This window comes from Eucyclogobius newberryi, unplaced genomic scaffold (genome assembly GCF_026437365.1).
Source record: "Eucyclogobius newberryi isolate DKJ021-1_F unplaced genomic scaffold, fEucNew1.0.hap1 SCAF_9, whole genome shotgun sequence".
Classification (NCBI taxonomy): domain Eukaryota; kingdom Metazoa; phylum Chordata; class Actinopteri; order Gobiiformes; family Gobiidae; genus Eucyclogobius; species Eucyclogobius newberryi.
Genome location: NW_027316532.1, coordinates 22,797,257 through 22,809,426, shown reverse-complemented (window position 1 = coordinate 22,809,426; position 12,170 = coordinate 22,797,257). Strand labels below are relative to the sequence as shown.

The 12,170-nt window shown below is 41.4% G+C and overlaps 1 protein-coding gene across 1 annotated transcript; it reads left to right on the top strand.

Annotated features, from left to right (window-relative positions):
* The first annotated feature begins 3,007 nt into the window (after positions 1–3,007).
* On the top strand, positions 3,008–11,084 carry ttc22 (tetratricopeptide repeat domain 22). The gene is made up of 8 exons (XM_072437854.1): positions 3,008–3,336; positions 5,098–5,398; positions 5,753–5,808; positions 5,880–5,995; positions 6,419–6,537; positions 8,635–8,796; positions 9,375–9,527; positions 10,486–11,084. Exons 1-8 carry the CDS (start codon positions 3,074–3,076, stop codon positions 11,032–11,034), a joined length of 1,719 nt encoding a protein of 572 aa, XP_072293955.1. The 5' UTR covers positions 3,008–3,073; the 3' UTR covers positions 11,035–11,084.
* The last annotated feature ends 1,086 nt before the right edge of the window (positions 11,085–12,170 follow it).

The window sequence follows — 12,170 nt, the reverse complement described above, 5'->3', positions numbered from 1 at the left end:
CAACTCCTGTTATATGAAACATTTTTAAGACATTTTCCTAGTCCAAAACGATATAATACATCTGTTGAATTATTCATCGCTTTTGCAAGGGTTTTCACCATTCTGAAACCCGTGGATACGGTAGCTCTCAGTGTATATGAAGAAATACAGTATAGCTTGAGTTCAATACACATTTAGCTCGCTTGGCCACAAAGATTCTGACCCTGCAAAACAGCGCTCTTCGCCCTAACGAAGTGCTCTGGACTGTGGGCCGGGAGGTCATTGATTAACAATATGTTTCAGAGAGTCAGAAACAGGAAGCACAGGACATCAAAGTGTGTTTGGGAGTCTTCTTTATTATAGGTCTTTGTGTAATTGAGTTGGGGGGAGGTAGAATTAATAAAGATGCGTGCTGCCCGGTGGTTGAGAGGTTAAGGCACCGCGCACATATGCCAGGCTCAGAGTACAGCCGGTCACAGTGTCATGAGTTCGAATGACGTCTCCCAACAATTTATTGCATGTCCTCCTTTCTCTCTCATCCCCCATTTCACACTGTCCTTTCCGTTCTAATAAAGCCTACGGGCCACAAACAAAAATCAATGAAGGTGCACTACAAAACAATGCTGGAGAAGTTATTGCTTTGCCTGGAATGTTTCACATAGTTTTCAAACGTATCAATAAATATATATATGTATTTTATAACTGAAAAATACCTTGGAAAAACATGCATGTCATTTGGCCTGATGGCGTTACCTACTCATCTCCTTGGTGATTGGTGGGATTTGTCTGTGGCACCGTGGAATATTCAAGACAAACATCTCCATGGAGACGAGCAGTAGGCAGCAGACACACAACAAGAAAGATTTTAATGTCACAGGATCATGTATCTAATAGTAAGTAATGTGTGATCGTTTCTTCGCTAACAACGCCCCTTCTGGACATGTCTTTATTTGTTCATGTATTTAATTGAAACTGCAATGTAATTCATGAGAAAAAGTATGCACACGTTTATTTACTGCACTCATATTCACAATGTCCTCCTATAAACGAAGAATGTTTAAAAAAAGAAGATTACATAACAGTCTGACAGCCGCTTCATCAATGACACGGCTCAAAGCGACGGCGCTCCAGTGTGAAGCGTGCATCACATTAATACACTGCCCCTATGTGTCCACCTGACCCCTGACCTTTTGTATCTGATGTCACTTCTCATGAGGGGCTCCGTAATCCCTCGCGGCGCCACTCCCGCTAAAAGTAAAAGCAACGGTTATAGGCAAAAACTGCGGCGTTCTGACTGGTGTCCAAGAAGAGCGACGGCGGCGAGAGGCTTCGGTTTTCAGCCCACATGTTATGAAGAGAAAATATCAGCAGCTGTGTGGGAGATAAAACGCTTAGAGCACCTGAACTTTCACAGTCAGTTATGCAACTTCTTTCCCCTGTAACTGTAAGCGCATTCGTCACTCTGCAGCCGCACAACAGGCCGATATTAAAATCGAATCAAAATTGCAATTTGAGTAGACGCAATTATCAAAATGAACAGGATGTTATTAGATAAAAGAACGTCCCGGGAGAAGAGCAAACTATTCTGCCTTCTTCATAGATCAATTTCATTTTACCTGTAGTTTAGTTAATGTTCTGACATTCATGGGATTCTTTTAGTTTATTAGCTCATATTTCGGTCTTCACTCAAAACGTTAATGCTCCTAGAATAGGGTGACCGGATGTCCCTACCGAATACTTTTTTCATAGTTTTGGCCGGGGTGCGACTTAGACTCCAGAGCAACTGTATGTGATATTATTTGCTATTTTCACACTGACAACCTCAAGAGGGCGCTCTAGGCTCTAAGCGACGCAGAAGAAGAACCTGCACTTCCTCTACCTCTGGAGTTTGTGGAGTTGTTTAGAAGTGACACAGAGGAAGAAAAATTCAATGGATTTAGTGATTTGGGGTAAAACTGATGCTTTGGTAAACTTGTTAGCATGTTCTTTATGCTATAGTTATCTGAATAACTGTTCATATGTTACGTTAACATACCAGACACTTACCACAGTTCTGTCTGTGCGTCATGTAGCTGAAGGTGTTAGCGTTAGCATACGTACACCTATTCACCATGTTCTCTCATCTGTTATTATTTTAAATTGCATTTCAAGATGAAATGTCTGTTCTTGGTCTTGGAATTTATCAAATACATTCCCCCCAAAAATGTGACTTATACTCCAAGTGCGACTTATATATGTTTTTTTCTTCTCTATTTTGCATTTTTTGACTGGTGCGACTTTTATTCCGTCCCATGTCCCAGCGGATGTATCCAAAACCATTGATTTGTCCCAGTTTTATACAGGACATGTCCCACTTGTCCCAGTTTTTGATCATTTTGATACTTGGCAACGGTAAAGAGGGGGATATGTTGTTGTTTCTTTAGTTGAAATAGAGAAAACCGTCCTTGAAATGACCAGAACATAAGCATTTTCGGCTGTTTTCTTTTTGCAATTTTAATTTTTGCTCCAATTTGATCCTAAAAACGGCACACGTGTCCAAATTCAGTTAAGGGTCATGTCTATTTTTGAGCTTGTACATTATTAAAAAGGTGAGGTATAAGTCACAAACAGCTTACTTTTTACTTACTCTTTTGGCTCCAGTGCAACTCAAGTTGTTATTGGATTACCCAAACACATGCCCACTCACAGGTGGAATGTAGAGACAAGTTTTTCTTCAAATGAACAAGGCTGTGTCTTCATTCTCCATAGTTCCTCAACTTGATTTTTCACATTCTTATCGTGGCTTCAGATGAAAACAAACCTTGTCAAAATACAATACAAAAGCTCATTTTACATATGCAAGTCTATATCTACATTACATGCTGTCATTAGATTTTTGAAAGACTTGGAAATAAACTTCTATATCATTTGATCAGCAGATTGACACTCTGTCCCTTAAATCTCTGCACTTTGTACCTCCCTAAACCCGTAGAACCGGTCCTGGAAGGGGCGGACACACTTTTGGTCATGAACTAACTACGTCTTTCTGCTTGACAACTGCAGGCATGGTTGCTGTTGAACGCTGAGCCACATCTAAACCACACAAACAGCTGCCATGGAAACGAGCAGCTCGGAGGACATCGAGTCTCTCATGGAGGACATGGACTATATCCCGGGACATTTCCACCTGGACCTCCACTTGAACTGCGATCCGGAGGGGCCCGTGAAGCTGAGGCACAGGGACACGTACCTGAAGCAGGAGAGTTTGAGAGGAGAGCTGGAGGCGGAGGTGGGGTACCTACAGTACGCCGTTCGGAACCTACTCGGACTCCTGGCTTTTCATTTGGACCAGCTTGATTCGGCGGAGGAGATATTCAGGTGAGAAAAATGTATAAAGAACTTGTGGTTGGTGTGGTTCCCTCGAACAGTGGTACTTTTGACACCAAGTACACCCTGAGATAATACATGGACGTACACCATCAAAAACCAGGACTAAAACAGAACTATTAGGTTTAAACTAGAGCTAGACCAGAACAAAAATGTGACTATTCTAGGTCTAAACAAGAGGTAAATCAGGTCTGAAATAGGACTAATCAAAACTGGAGGTAAACCAGGTCTAAAGCAGGACTTTTATTGGTCTAAACTGGAGGTAAACCAGATCTAAAATGTGACTTTTCTACGTCTAAACTAGAGGTGAACCAGGTCTAACAATGGACTAATCTAGGTCTAAACTAGAGGCAAACCAGGTGTAAAATGTTCTACGTCTAAATGAGAGTACCAGGTCTAAAGTAGGATTTTTATAGGTCTAGAGGCAAACCAGGTATGAAATAGGCCCTAAACTGATCCAAAACAGGCCCAGAGGTAAACCAGGGCTAAAATAGGAATTTTATAGGTCTACACCAAGATCAAAATATGAATACAGAATTGATGTACAAGTTCTTAACAAGAATTGACCCAACGGAAGACAAAAATATGGGTTAAATTGACTTAAGGTAAATCAGGTCTAATATAGGAATACACTGTACATTTTGAACCAAAATAATGCATTTTGGTCACATAGTAAGTGAGAGAAAACAAAACATTAAATTCAATTATTTCCCATTGTTAGTTTAACTGTGAACTTTTATTGAACTTCCCACAGCTCCATATTCAGTCCCGACCACCATTTGGTCCCTAGGCTGGTTTACTTTTTCTGCACAATTATGAATTAAACCATGAACCGTCAAGACATACCACTACACAAAGTTTTACAATCATCCAGTGGCCATTTCCAATCAAGTATATTTGACAGAAAAAATGAGAAAAATACAGCTTCAATTGTGTATTCCATAGTGGCGGATAGTCAGCAGAGAATTATATAAGAGCTTTCACTAGTGTTTGGAGCTCTATGAGGCCTAAGATCATATCACTATCAAAAATACACACAAGGAACAAGGATAAGTACATATAAAACAAAAGGAAGAAAATCTGTGCACAGTAAGTCTTGGGGAAAATGTAAATACATCATGATATTAAAGTTATTTGTTAGTTGCCCTATGATGTAACAGCACAAGGATCCATCTGTAAAAAGATCCTAAAACGTCACAAAATCACAACAACAGATCTCACGATTACTGTATCCCTGCACACTTTCAATGTAAAGTAATGGCTTTCTGTATTGAACATGCCAAATATAAAGTATTGAGTATTTTGAGGAGCAGAGACAACTGAATATAGTATTTAAGTTTGACAATTGGCACGTTCAGCTTTGATTTTACTACCGACCAAATTGTTGCCTTATATAGAGCTGCAACTAACAACTTTTTTTTTGGGAAGTCGATTAGTCAAAAGATTATTTCTATTGTATATTTAGCCATTTTTAATATTTTCTCAACTAAATAAAGGTTGGAAATTGGTGAATGAATGAGTATATTTACGATCAAAGTGACATTTTGACATTTTTATTTGATACCACTGTCTTTGGTATAAAAAAGGGTATTTTCTTATGTTTTAAAGGATGTATAGTCCAGAAAACTATTACGATTATCAAAATACAACTGCAGTTATGTTTTTATAGTCGACTGAATGAGATCTTTACAAAAAAGTTAACCTTAACTTTTTCCCAATTAAGTGAAAATAATGCTGTGCTCTGTGTTCCAGGAGCATCTGTAAGGAGGACCCGGGGAACCTGAACGCGTGGGCAAACCTGGGGTACGCGTACGACCGCCTGGGTCGTGAGCTGGAGGCCGGGGAGTGCGTGGAGCGGGTTTCCTCGCTCATGGGGCTGGACGGAGGAGAGCTGAGCCAGGCTGAGTCCAGGCTCCTGGCGGCTCGGTGTCTGGTAGAGCAGGCCTACGTCCACCCCTACGACGTGGAGCTGGACAACGACGAGGAGCTCCGGGAGAGACTGACCTCAGCTTTGACTCTTTACAATAGAGCGCTGGACTACGGGGGACAGCTGGTGAGAGACGGGGGCTAAAGGTGTTCTGGTCTATATATGACTCACAGATAAAATGTATTTGTTCAACTTTCAAGTCATTTTTTCAGTGTCTGTTTTAGTTTTTTAGTTTTTGTTTAAAAAGAGTATTTCATAGACATTAGTCGGATGAATAATATGCTGTTTGTTGAAATCTGCATACGCATTTACAGTGTCTAGTGTCAGGAATAAAGCCATTTTGCATAACAAAGGTTAAAATGATTAATTTCCCCTTAACATGTCCATGCAAAAGAACTGCTCAACTACTCTAAACTATAAGATGGTGTGTTAATCCTTGAAGACAGACATGAGGCTAATGCATTTGATCTGCTCTTACAGCTGCCAATGGAGGAAAAGAGAAGCTGGTATTTTAAAATGGCCCTGATCTACATTAGGTACAGAGTTGAATGCATCTCTCTGTCTGAAACTGTCCTGAGCTCACCTGAACTCTCCTTCTCGCTCTCAGGCTGGACGACATTGTGAAAACCAAAGTGGACTCTGAGTACTCCAGACTGTCTCACTACAACAAAGGACTGAAGCTTCTGAAAGAAACACTGGAATCAGACAAGCCTCAACACAAAGGTACACTAATAATTGGACAATAAATATATATTTTTTGATAGCAAAACATCTAGAAGATCGGGTTACTAGTTTTTACTATTACCTCGGTCTAGTCTTGAAGGCATTTCGATAAACCGCAGTCTAACCCTCGATCAAAATGTAAAAATTCCTTCCAGAACGGCCATTTTTTTAACAATCTGAGACTTTTCCACATATGTCCCTAAAAATGATTGATATTTCATGAATAAATGTACAATTAATTCAGTATTAGAAGACATTTTCTTATATTGAATTAATTGTACATTTATTCATTATCTTTGTTACCAGTATAACATGTGCTACTGTAAATTACTGTATGTACTTTCCAACGGTTAAGATTATTTGTACTTCAAGTAATCTCTCTCATGGATCCATAAAGTGTCTGAATGTGTTGTTTTCCCTCAGCTCTTGCCTGGTGTCATGTCGGTGTCATGTTGGAGAGGAAGAACGAGTTTGTCACTGTTCCCATGTCTGTGCACGACTGTGGATATTCTGCTACCGACCCTCTGTCCTGCTACGCAACGGTCCGTACACATAGTTTATTGGTCTCTATCACTTTTTAGCATAAATGCACTATTTATTTTTATTTTATGATGACTATAATGTTTATAATGTTATTTTCATTTTATGTATATGTTTTCCTCAACCAAACAGTCATTTTCAACACGCAGCGAATTGAAACAATACATATTGTGGTAATATTATCTTCAACATCTGTAATAAAGTGCAATTTACATGCTATTATTTTGCTAACTCATTAATTAGACTCTTACTTTGTTAAAAACTCCCCAAAAAATGTAAGATAAAGACGATTACAGTCCATGAAGGGAACACGAGCTCATGGACAACTTGGCATGTGGTTTACCAAAAATAAAACAATAGCACTGCACAAACACAGGAGGGCCCTGTAGGCTCATGTAAAAACCCTGTTTACTTAGTTCATACTCAGTTCATGTACTCAGTACATAAATGTTTGCTTTCTCATTTGTCTATTTTCTCCTCTGTTAACAAGTTGAAGTAGAGAGTTCTTCTCCACTTCTCACACTTCCACACTTCTACATTGTTTCCAAAAGGAGTCTGCAAGACACTTCACCTGCTTCCATTGCTTTGAATAAATATCTTTGAATAAAGATCATCTCATGCAAAACTCCTTGTAGGTGCAGTAGGAGAGAGAGTTTTATATATATAATGACACCCATTTAATTACTTCAAAAATGTGTTTGATTGCCTCTCCCCGCCCTGTTTTGTTTGGGCATCTGTGTATGTGTCTGAGGTGCATAAAAAGGACATTTTGCGAGTGAGGAAACCACCTCTTGTTGGTCCTGCCAGCCGTGTGTATGTATGAGTGTGTAGGTACATTTCTACTCACTATACTTACTATACTGTGCTGCATAAGAAATGACGGGGTGCTGGTATTTTCAGGACTAAGTGCTAATAGCAGGTTTGTGTGGCAGGGTGCTGGTTGGTTGTGTAGGAGTTGGCTCACTGACAAATACATACAGTTGGTAGATGATTGAAATGTTTGAAGAGTGGAAGATGGAGGACAAGAAGGGAATCAGAGTTGTAAACGTTCAGAGTGCAAGAGTGGGAGGGATCGCTTCAGATGAGTGATTATAGGGGGAGATCATGTATATTCCATTGAAGTAAGTGAGAAGATTTTTCCAGGGGTTAATGTGTACATTATTGCAGGATTTACAGTTCAAGAGAATCGTTTTCTTGGCGATTGTTGTGAGGAGGATGACCGAGTTGCGTAGATATGTTAATATTTTTCAGAGTGAAATGTGGGCAAATCTTTGATGTGAAAGCCATTTGAGCTAATCTGTTGCCCGTGTGATGTGTTCTGTGAAGTGTTTTGTATTTTAGTAATTGTAGGTTGGCATTTTTGGACATAAAAAAAATATTTTTTACAGATTTGGGTCCAGACGTTGGCATCGGAAGTAATAGAAATGTCATTTTCCCATTTTACTGTTTGTAAGCATACGGTCTGAAACAGCTTTGAAATTACACATCGGGGGACCCATCATATGACTGAAGCAGGTGGACACTCAGGGCTAGGTGGTGCCAAGGAGTGGTGGTGGTAGGTGGTGCCCATTGAGGCCTATGCACATGACTGTGACTCACGTTGTGCTTGGACACATTTCTGTGATCCAAAAAACTCACTATTAACTTACGTGCCCATAAATAATTGCAGTGATTGATAAACCAGTTAATCTTGACATCCCTATCCAAAGGAACACATTGATAAAGCCTGTTGGACCAGCATATATTTACGATAATTAAAGGGGTCATGGAAACTTAATCTAGTTTGTAATCTAGTAGAAAATGTTGTTTAAACACTCACTTTTGTAATCACTGATCAATCAAGAAGTCCTCTTAATCCCATTTGCATTTATTTACCAAGCAAAGCTGTATCTCAAAGATGTCACTGCATTATACAAACAGTTTAAAGTGGGTTTTTGAAGTGTGAATTGGTCAAATCATGGCAGAACCGCACCCTTTTGCCATCTACACTCAATCAAATAAAGTTTAATATGAAACATAGTTCGAGAAATACAACTTGCCTGACTGGTGTTCAGTGTTCATGAGTTGTGTGTGTAACTTTGTGTCTTTTGTGTGAATAGGCCATAAACCTTGCAAGTGGCGATGCCTTCATCCTGAACATGTTGGCCAAAGTGTTCTTCCTGCTCGGCAAACACGAGATGGCCACAGGGATCTGCAACATGGCTCTGGATGTGCTGCCGGACCCAGAGTTGAACTGGCAGGCCTACTGTTCCCGCGCCAAGGTACGGCAATGCCAACAAAAACTTAAAAGTACATTTACAGGGCAAAAAATGTACTCAATTACAATACAAGTACTGCTGTCAAATATGTAGGCTACTCAAGTAAAAATAAAAACATGCAGATAATGTTCAGGTATATAGTACTTTTAACTTTTTAACGCAATTTTAGCAGCATTATAGATAAGCATTTTTAACAATTATAATTACATGGGTAGAATTAAACTCAACAAGAACATCTTTAAACATCTACTCAAAAAAGTACAATTGCCCAAATAATCTACTCATTTACCCCTGAAAAACACAATTTGTTTATAGGGCTTGAGATGTGTTCTGTTCAAAAACAAACATGAAAAAAGTGTATGATGGATTTTAAACTGCAGCTCTTTGATGGTAAAGACGTGTGTATAACTGACCAATCAATTTAAACATGATGTAAATATTTGTTTCGTTGAGTCAAAGGCCATATTGTGTTTTTTCTGTTTCATTTGCATGTATTCGTGCAACGGCCCACTGTCGAGTTTTCAATACTATGGGTGAATTCTAATACTCCTCTCATGTGTATTCTTCCACATTGCTGTTAGATTAATGTGATTCAGTACGTGAGAGACCTGGAGAAGGCCAAGAGCGGTGAAGGAGGACTCCCGGACCGACAGAACCTGACGGCGGCCCATAAAGACCTGGACAAAGTGCTGAGTGTGCGCCCGTGTCTGCGGACTCACCTGGAGATGGCACAGGTAAGCTCCTCTGAACGAAGCGGAAAATCACATCGCACACATGGATACGGTGCTCTCAGTATACAAAACAGTGTCTGCGTACGCCTGGTGTGTGAATGGGTGCCTTGAAGGTAGTAAAGCGCTATATAAACCATTCATTTACCCGAAGATACCACGAGGGCTATATACCTACTTCCTTATTTCACAGTTTCAAAATTAGGTACCCCAGCTTTACCCATTGCTTTATTTATTCACTTCACACCTGGCAAGCAATTCTGTAGACACAGTTGTCTTTGGGTAGAAGGGAAGTGAGGTTCATAATCTGAAACTTTGCTTATCATACACCACATACATACTATAGGCAAATGTCTTCTCCAAGTGGGAATTGATCCATTTTGACTTCCACCACTTCCACCACTACTAAGAAACATACAGTTGCTGGTTTAGCGTGGCTGGTTATTGACAGCTTTAATGTAGTTTAGAGTGCAATAGATTAGAGTGGACCCAATACATGGCCAGAGAACTGTAGGACATCACTAAAATCAAATGAGAGCACTAACGCACAACAGAACGTGCTTGTTTTAGGCCTGTAGTTTATTTAAATCAAACTCACCACACCGTTGTTACCCTACATTTACTCCTCAGATACAAAATAGTGGTTATAATGAACTAAAAGGAGTTTTTCAAAACATGCATCTGAAAGTTAATTTCTCTTTGGCGTGAGGACAAGAGTCACTAGTCGCGCAATGTGTATGAAACCGGCAAAGAGGAGATGACTTAACCAAAACTAATGCATTACTGATTTGAAAAAGGAACAAGCACACGGGGAGATTGAGGGCGGAGCAGGAAGCTATAAATACGTAATCAGGGTTACACTTGATTAAAACACCCTTGACTGAAAATTCAGCCCGATTTTTCATGTATTCAAACTTGTCCTGCACATGATCTCTTTATAACCAGTAATATGTCGTCCTGACAGGTGTACTACTACATGGGCGTGGATGCGTTACAGGAGAGCTTATTGGTCGATGAAGCCGCCGTGAACAACGCACTGGTCAGTCTGTCCCAAGCCTTACAGTTCAAACAGGGCGACACTCTACCGGACCTCCACATTCTCAGGGGGCGCTGTTTGCTGCTGAAGTGCGAGGAGCAAAATGCCGTGGACTGCTTCAAACGCGCCCTGGAGCTGGAGCGCCCCGGCAGCTCGGACACCACCGCGCTGCACTGCCTCCTGCAGGCGCTGCTGATGCTCTTCGTGCAGTCCGGTGTTGACCAGAGCCAAGAGCCCTGCCCCGCCATCACTCAGCTGGAGACGTGGGTGAAGAGAGCAGAGGAGAGATACCCCAGAGACTTAGTGAGGGCGGAGTTGAAGCAGCTATACAGGACGAACCCGGAGGAGGTGGCAGAGCTGGCCCGGGCGCTGATCCGGACGGGGCGACTGGGGCTGGTGAGGTGGCTGCTGGAGACCGTGATGCCCAAACAGAAACCCAAGAGGAAGCCGGTGATCAGGACGTTTTCTCTGACGTAGAAGTGGATCTACTGTGACAAAAGACCAAAGAAACGATGACTTCAGGTCACACTTGGTTAAAGGCCAATTTAAAGTGGACTTGGTTGGTTTTGGTCCTGTTCTTGTCCTGGTTTAGTCCTAATCTAGTTCTGGGTTTGTCCTATAGCTTTGTAAGACCAGAGATGCAGTATTTAAGAAACTATTCACATTGTTTTACCTCAAACGAGCCACCTCCCAAGGTCCCAAGGAAAAGTTGGCTTCTAGAACTGGTTGAATCCTGCTCTAGTCCTGGTTTACTCCTGGACTTGGTTCAGTCCTGGTTTACTCCTGGTCCAGTGTTGGTTCAGTCCTGGTTTACTCCTGGTCTAGTCTTGGTTCAGTCCTGGTTTACTCCTGGTCTAGTCTTGGTTCAGTCCTGGTTTACTCCTGGTCTAGTCTTGGTTCAGTCCTGGTTTACTCCTGGTCTAGTCTTGGTTCAGTCCTGGTTAACTCCTGGTCTAGTCTTGGTTCAGTCCTGGTTTACTCCTGGTCCAGTCTTGGTTCAGTCCTGGTTTACTCCTGGTCCAGTCTTGGTTCAGTCCTGGTTTACTCCTGGTCTAGTCTTGGTTCAGTCCTGGTTTACTCCTGGTCCAGTCTTGGTTCAGTCCTGGTTCACTCCTGGTCTAGTCCTGGTTAACTCCTGGTCTAGTCTTGGTTCAGTCCTGGTTTACTCCTGGTCTAGTCTTGGTTCAGTCCTGGTTTACTCCTGGTCTAGTCTTGGTTCAGTCCTGGTTTACTCCTGGCCTATTCTTGATTTAGTCCTGGTTTACTCCTGGTCTAGTCTTGGTTCAGTCCTGGTTTACTCCTGGTCTAGTCTTGGTTCAGTCCTGGTTAACTCCTGGTCTAGTCTTGGTTCAGTCCTGGTTTACTCCTGGTCTAGTCTTGGTTCAGTCCTGGTTTACTCCTGGTCCAGTCTTGGTTCAGTCCTGGTTTACTCCTGGTCTAGTCTTGGTTCAGTCCTGGTTTACTCCTGGTCTAGTCTTGGTTCAGTCCTGGTTTACTCCTGGTCTAGTCTTGGTTCAGTCCTGGTTTACTCCTGGTCTAGTCTTGGTTCAGTCCTGGTTTACTCCTGGTCTAGTCTTGGTTCAGTCCTGGTTAACTCCTGGTCTAGTCTTGGT

What these genes read in the sequence shown, in the direction of transcription:
- ttc22 (XM_072437854.1), top strand. Translation starts at nt 3,074, where the DNA reads ATGGAAACGAGCAGCTCGGAGGACATCGAGTCTCTCATGGAGGACATG. An exon ending in AGACAAGCCTCAACACAAAG is followed by an intron (nt 5,996 to 6,418) that starts GTACACTAATAA and finishes GTTTTCCCTCAG; the next exon opens with CTCTTGCCTGGTGTCATGTC. An exon ending in CCTACTGTTCCCGCGCCAAG is followed by an intron (nt 8,797 to 9,374) that starts GTACGGCAATGC and finishes CATTGCTGTTAG; the next exon opens with ATTAATGTGATTCAGTACGT.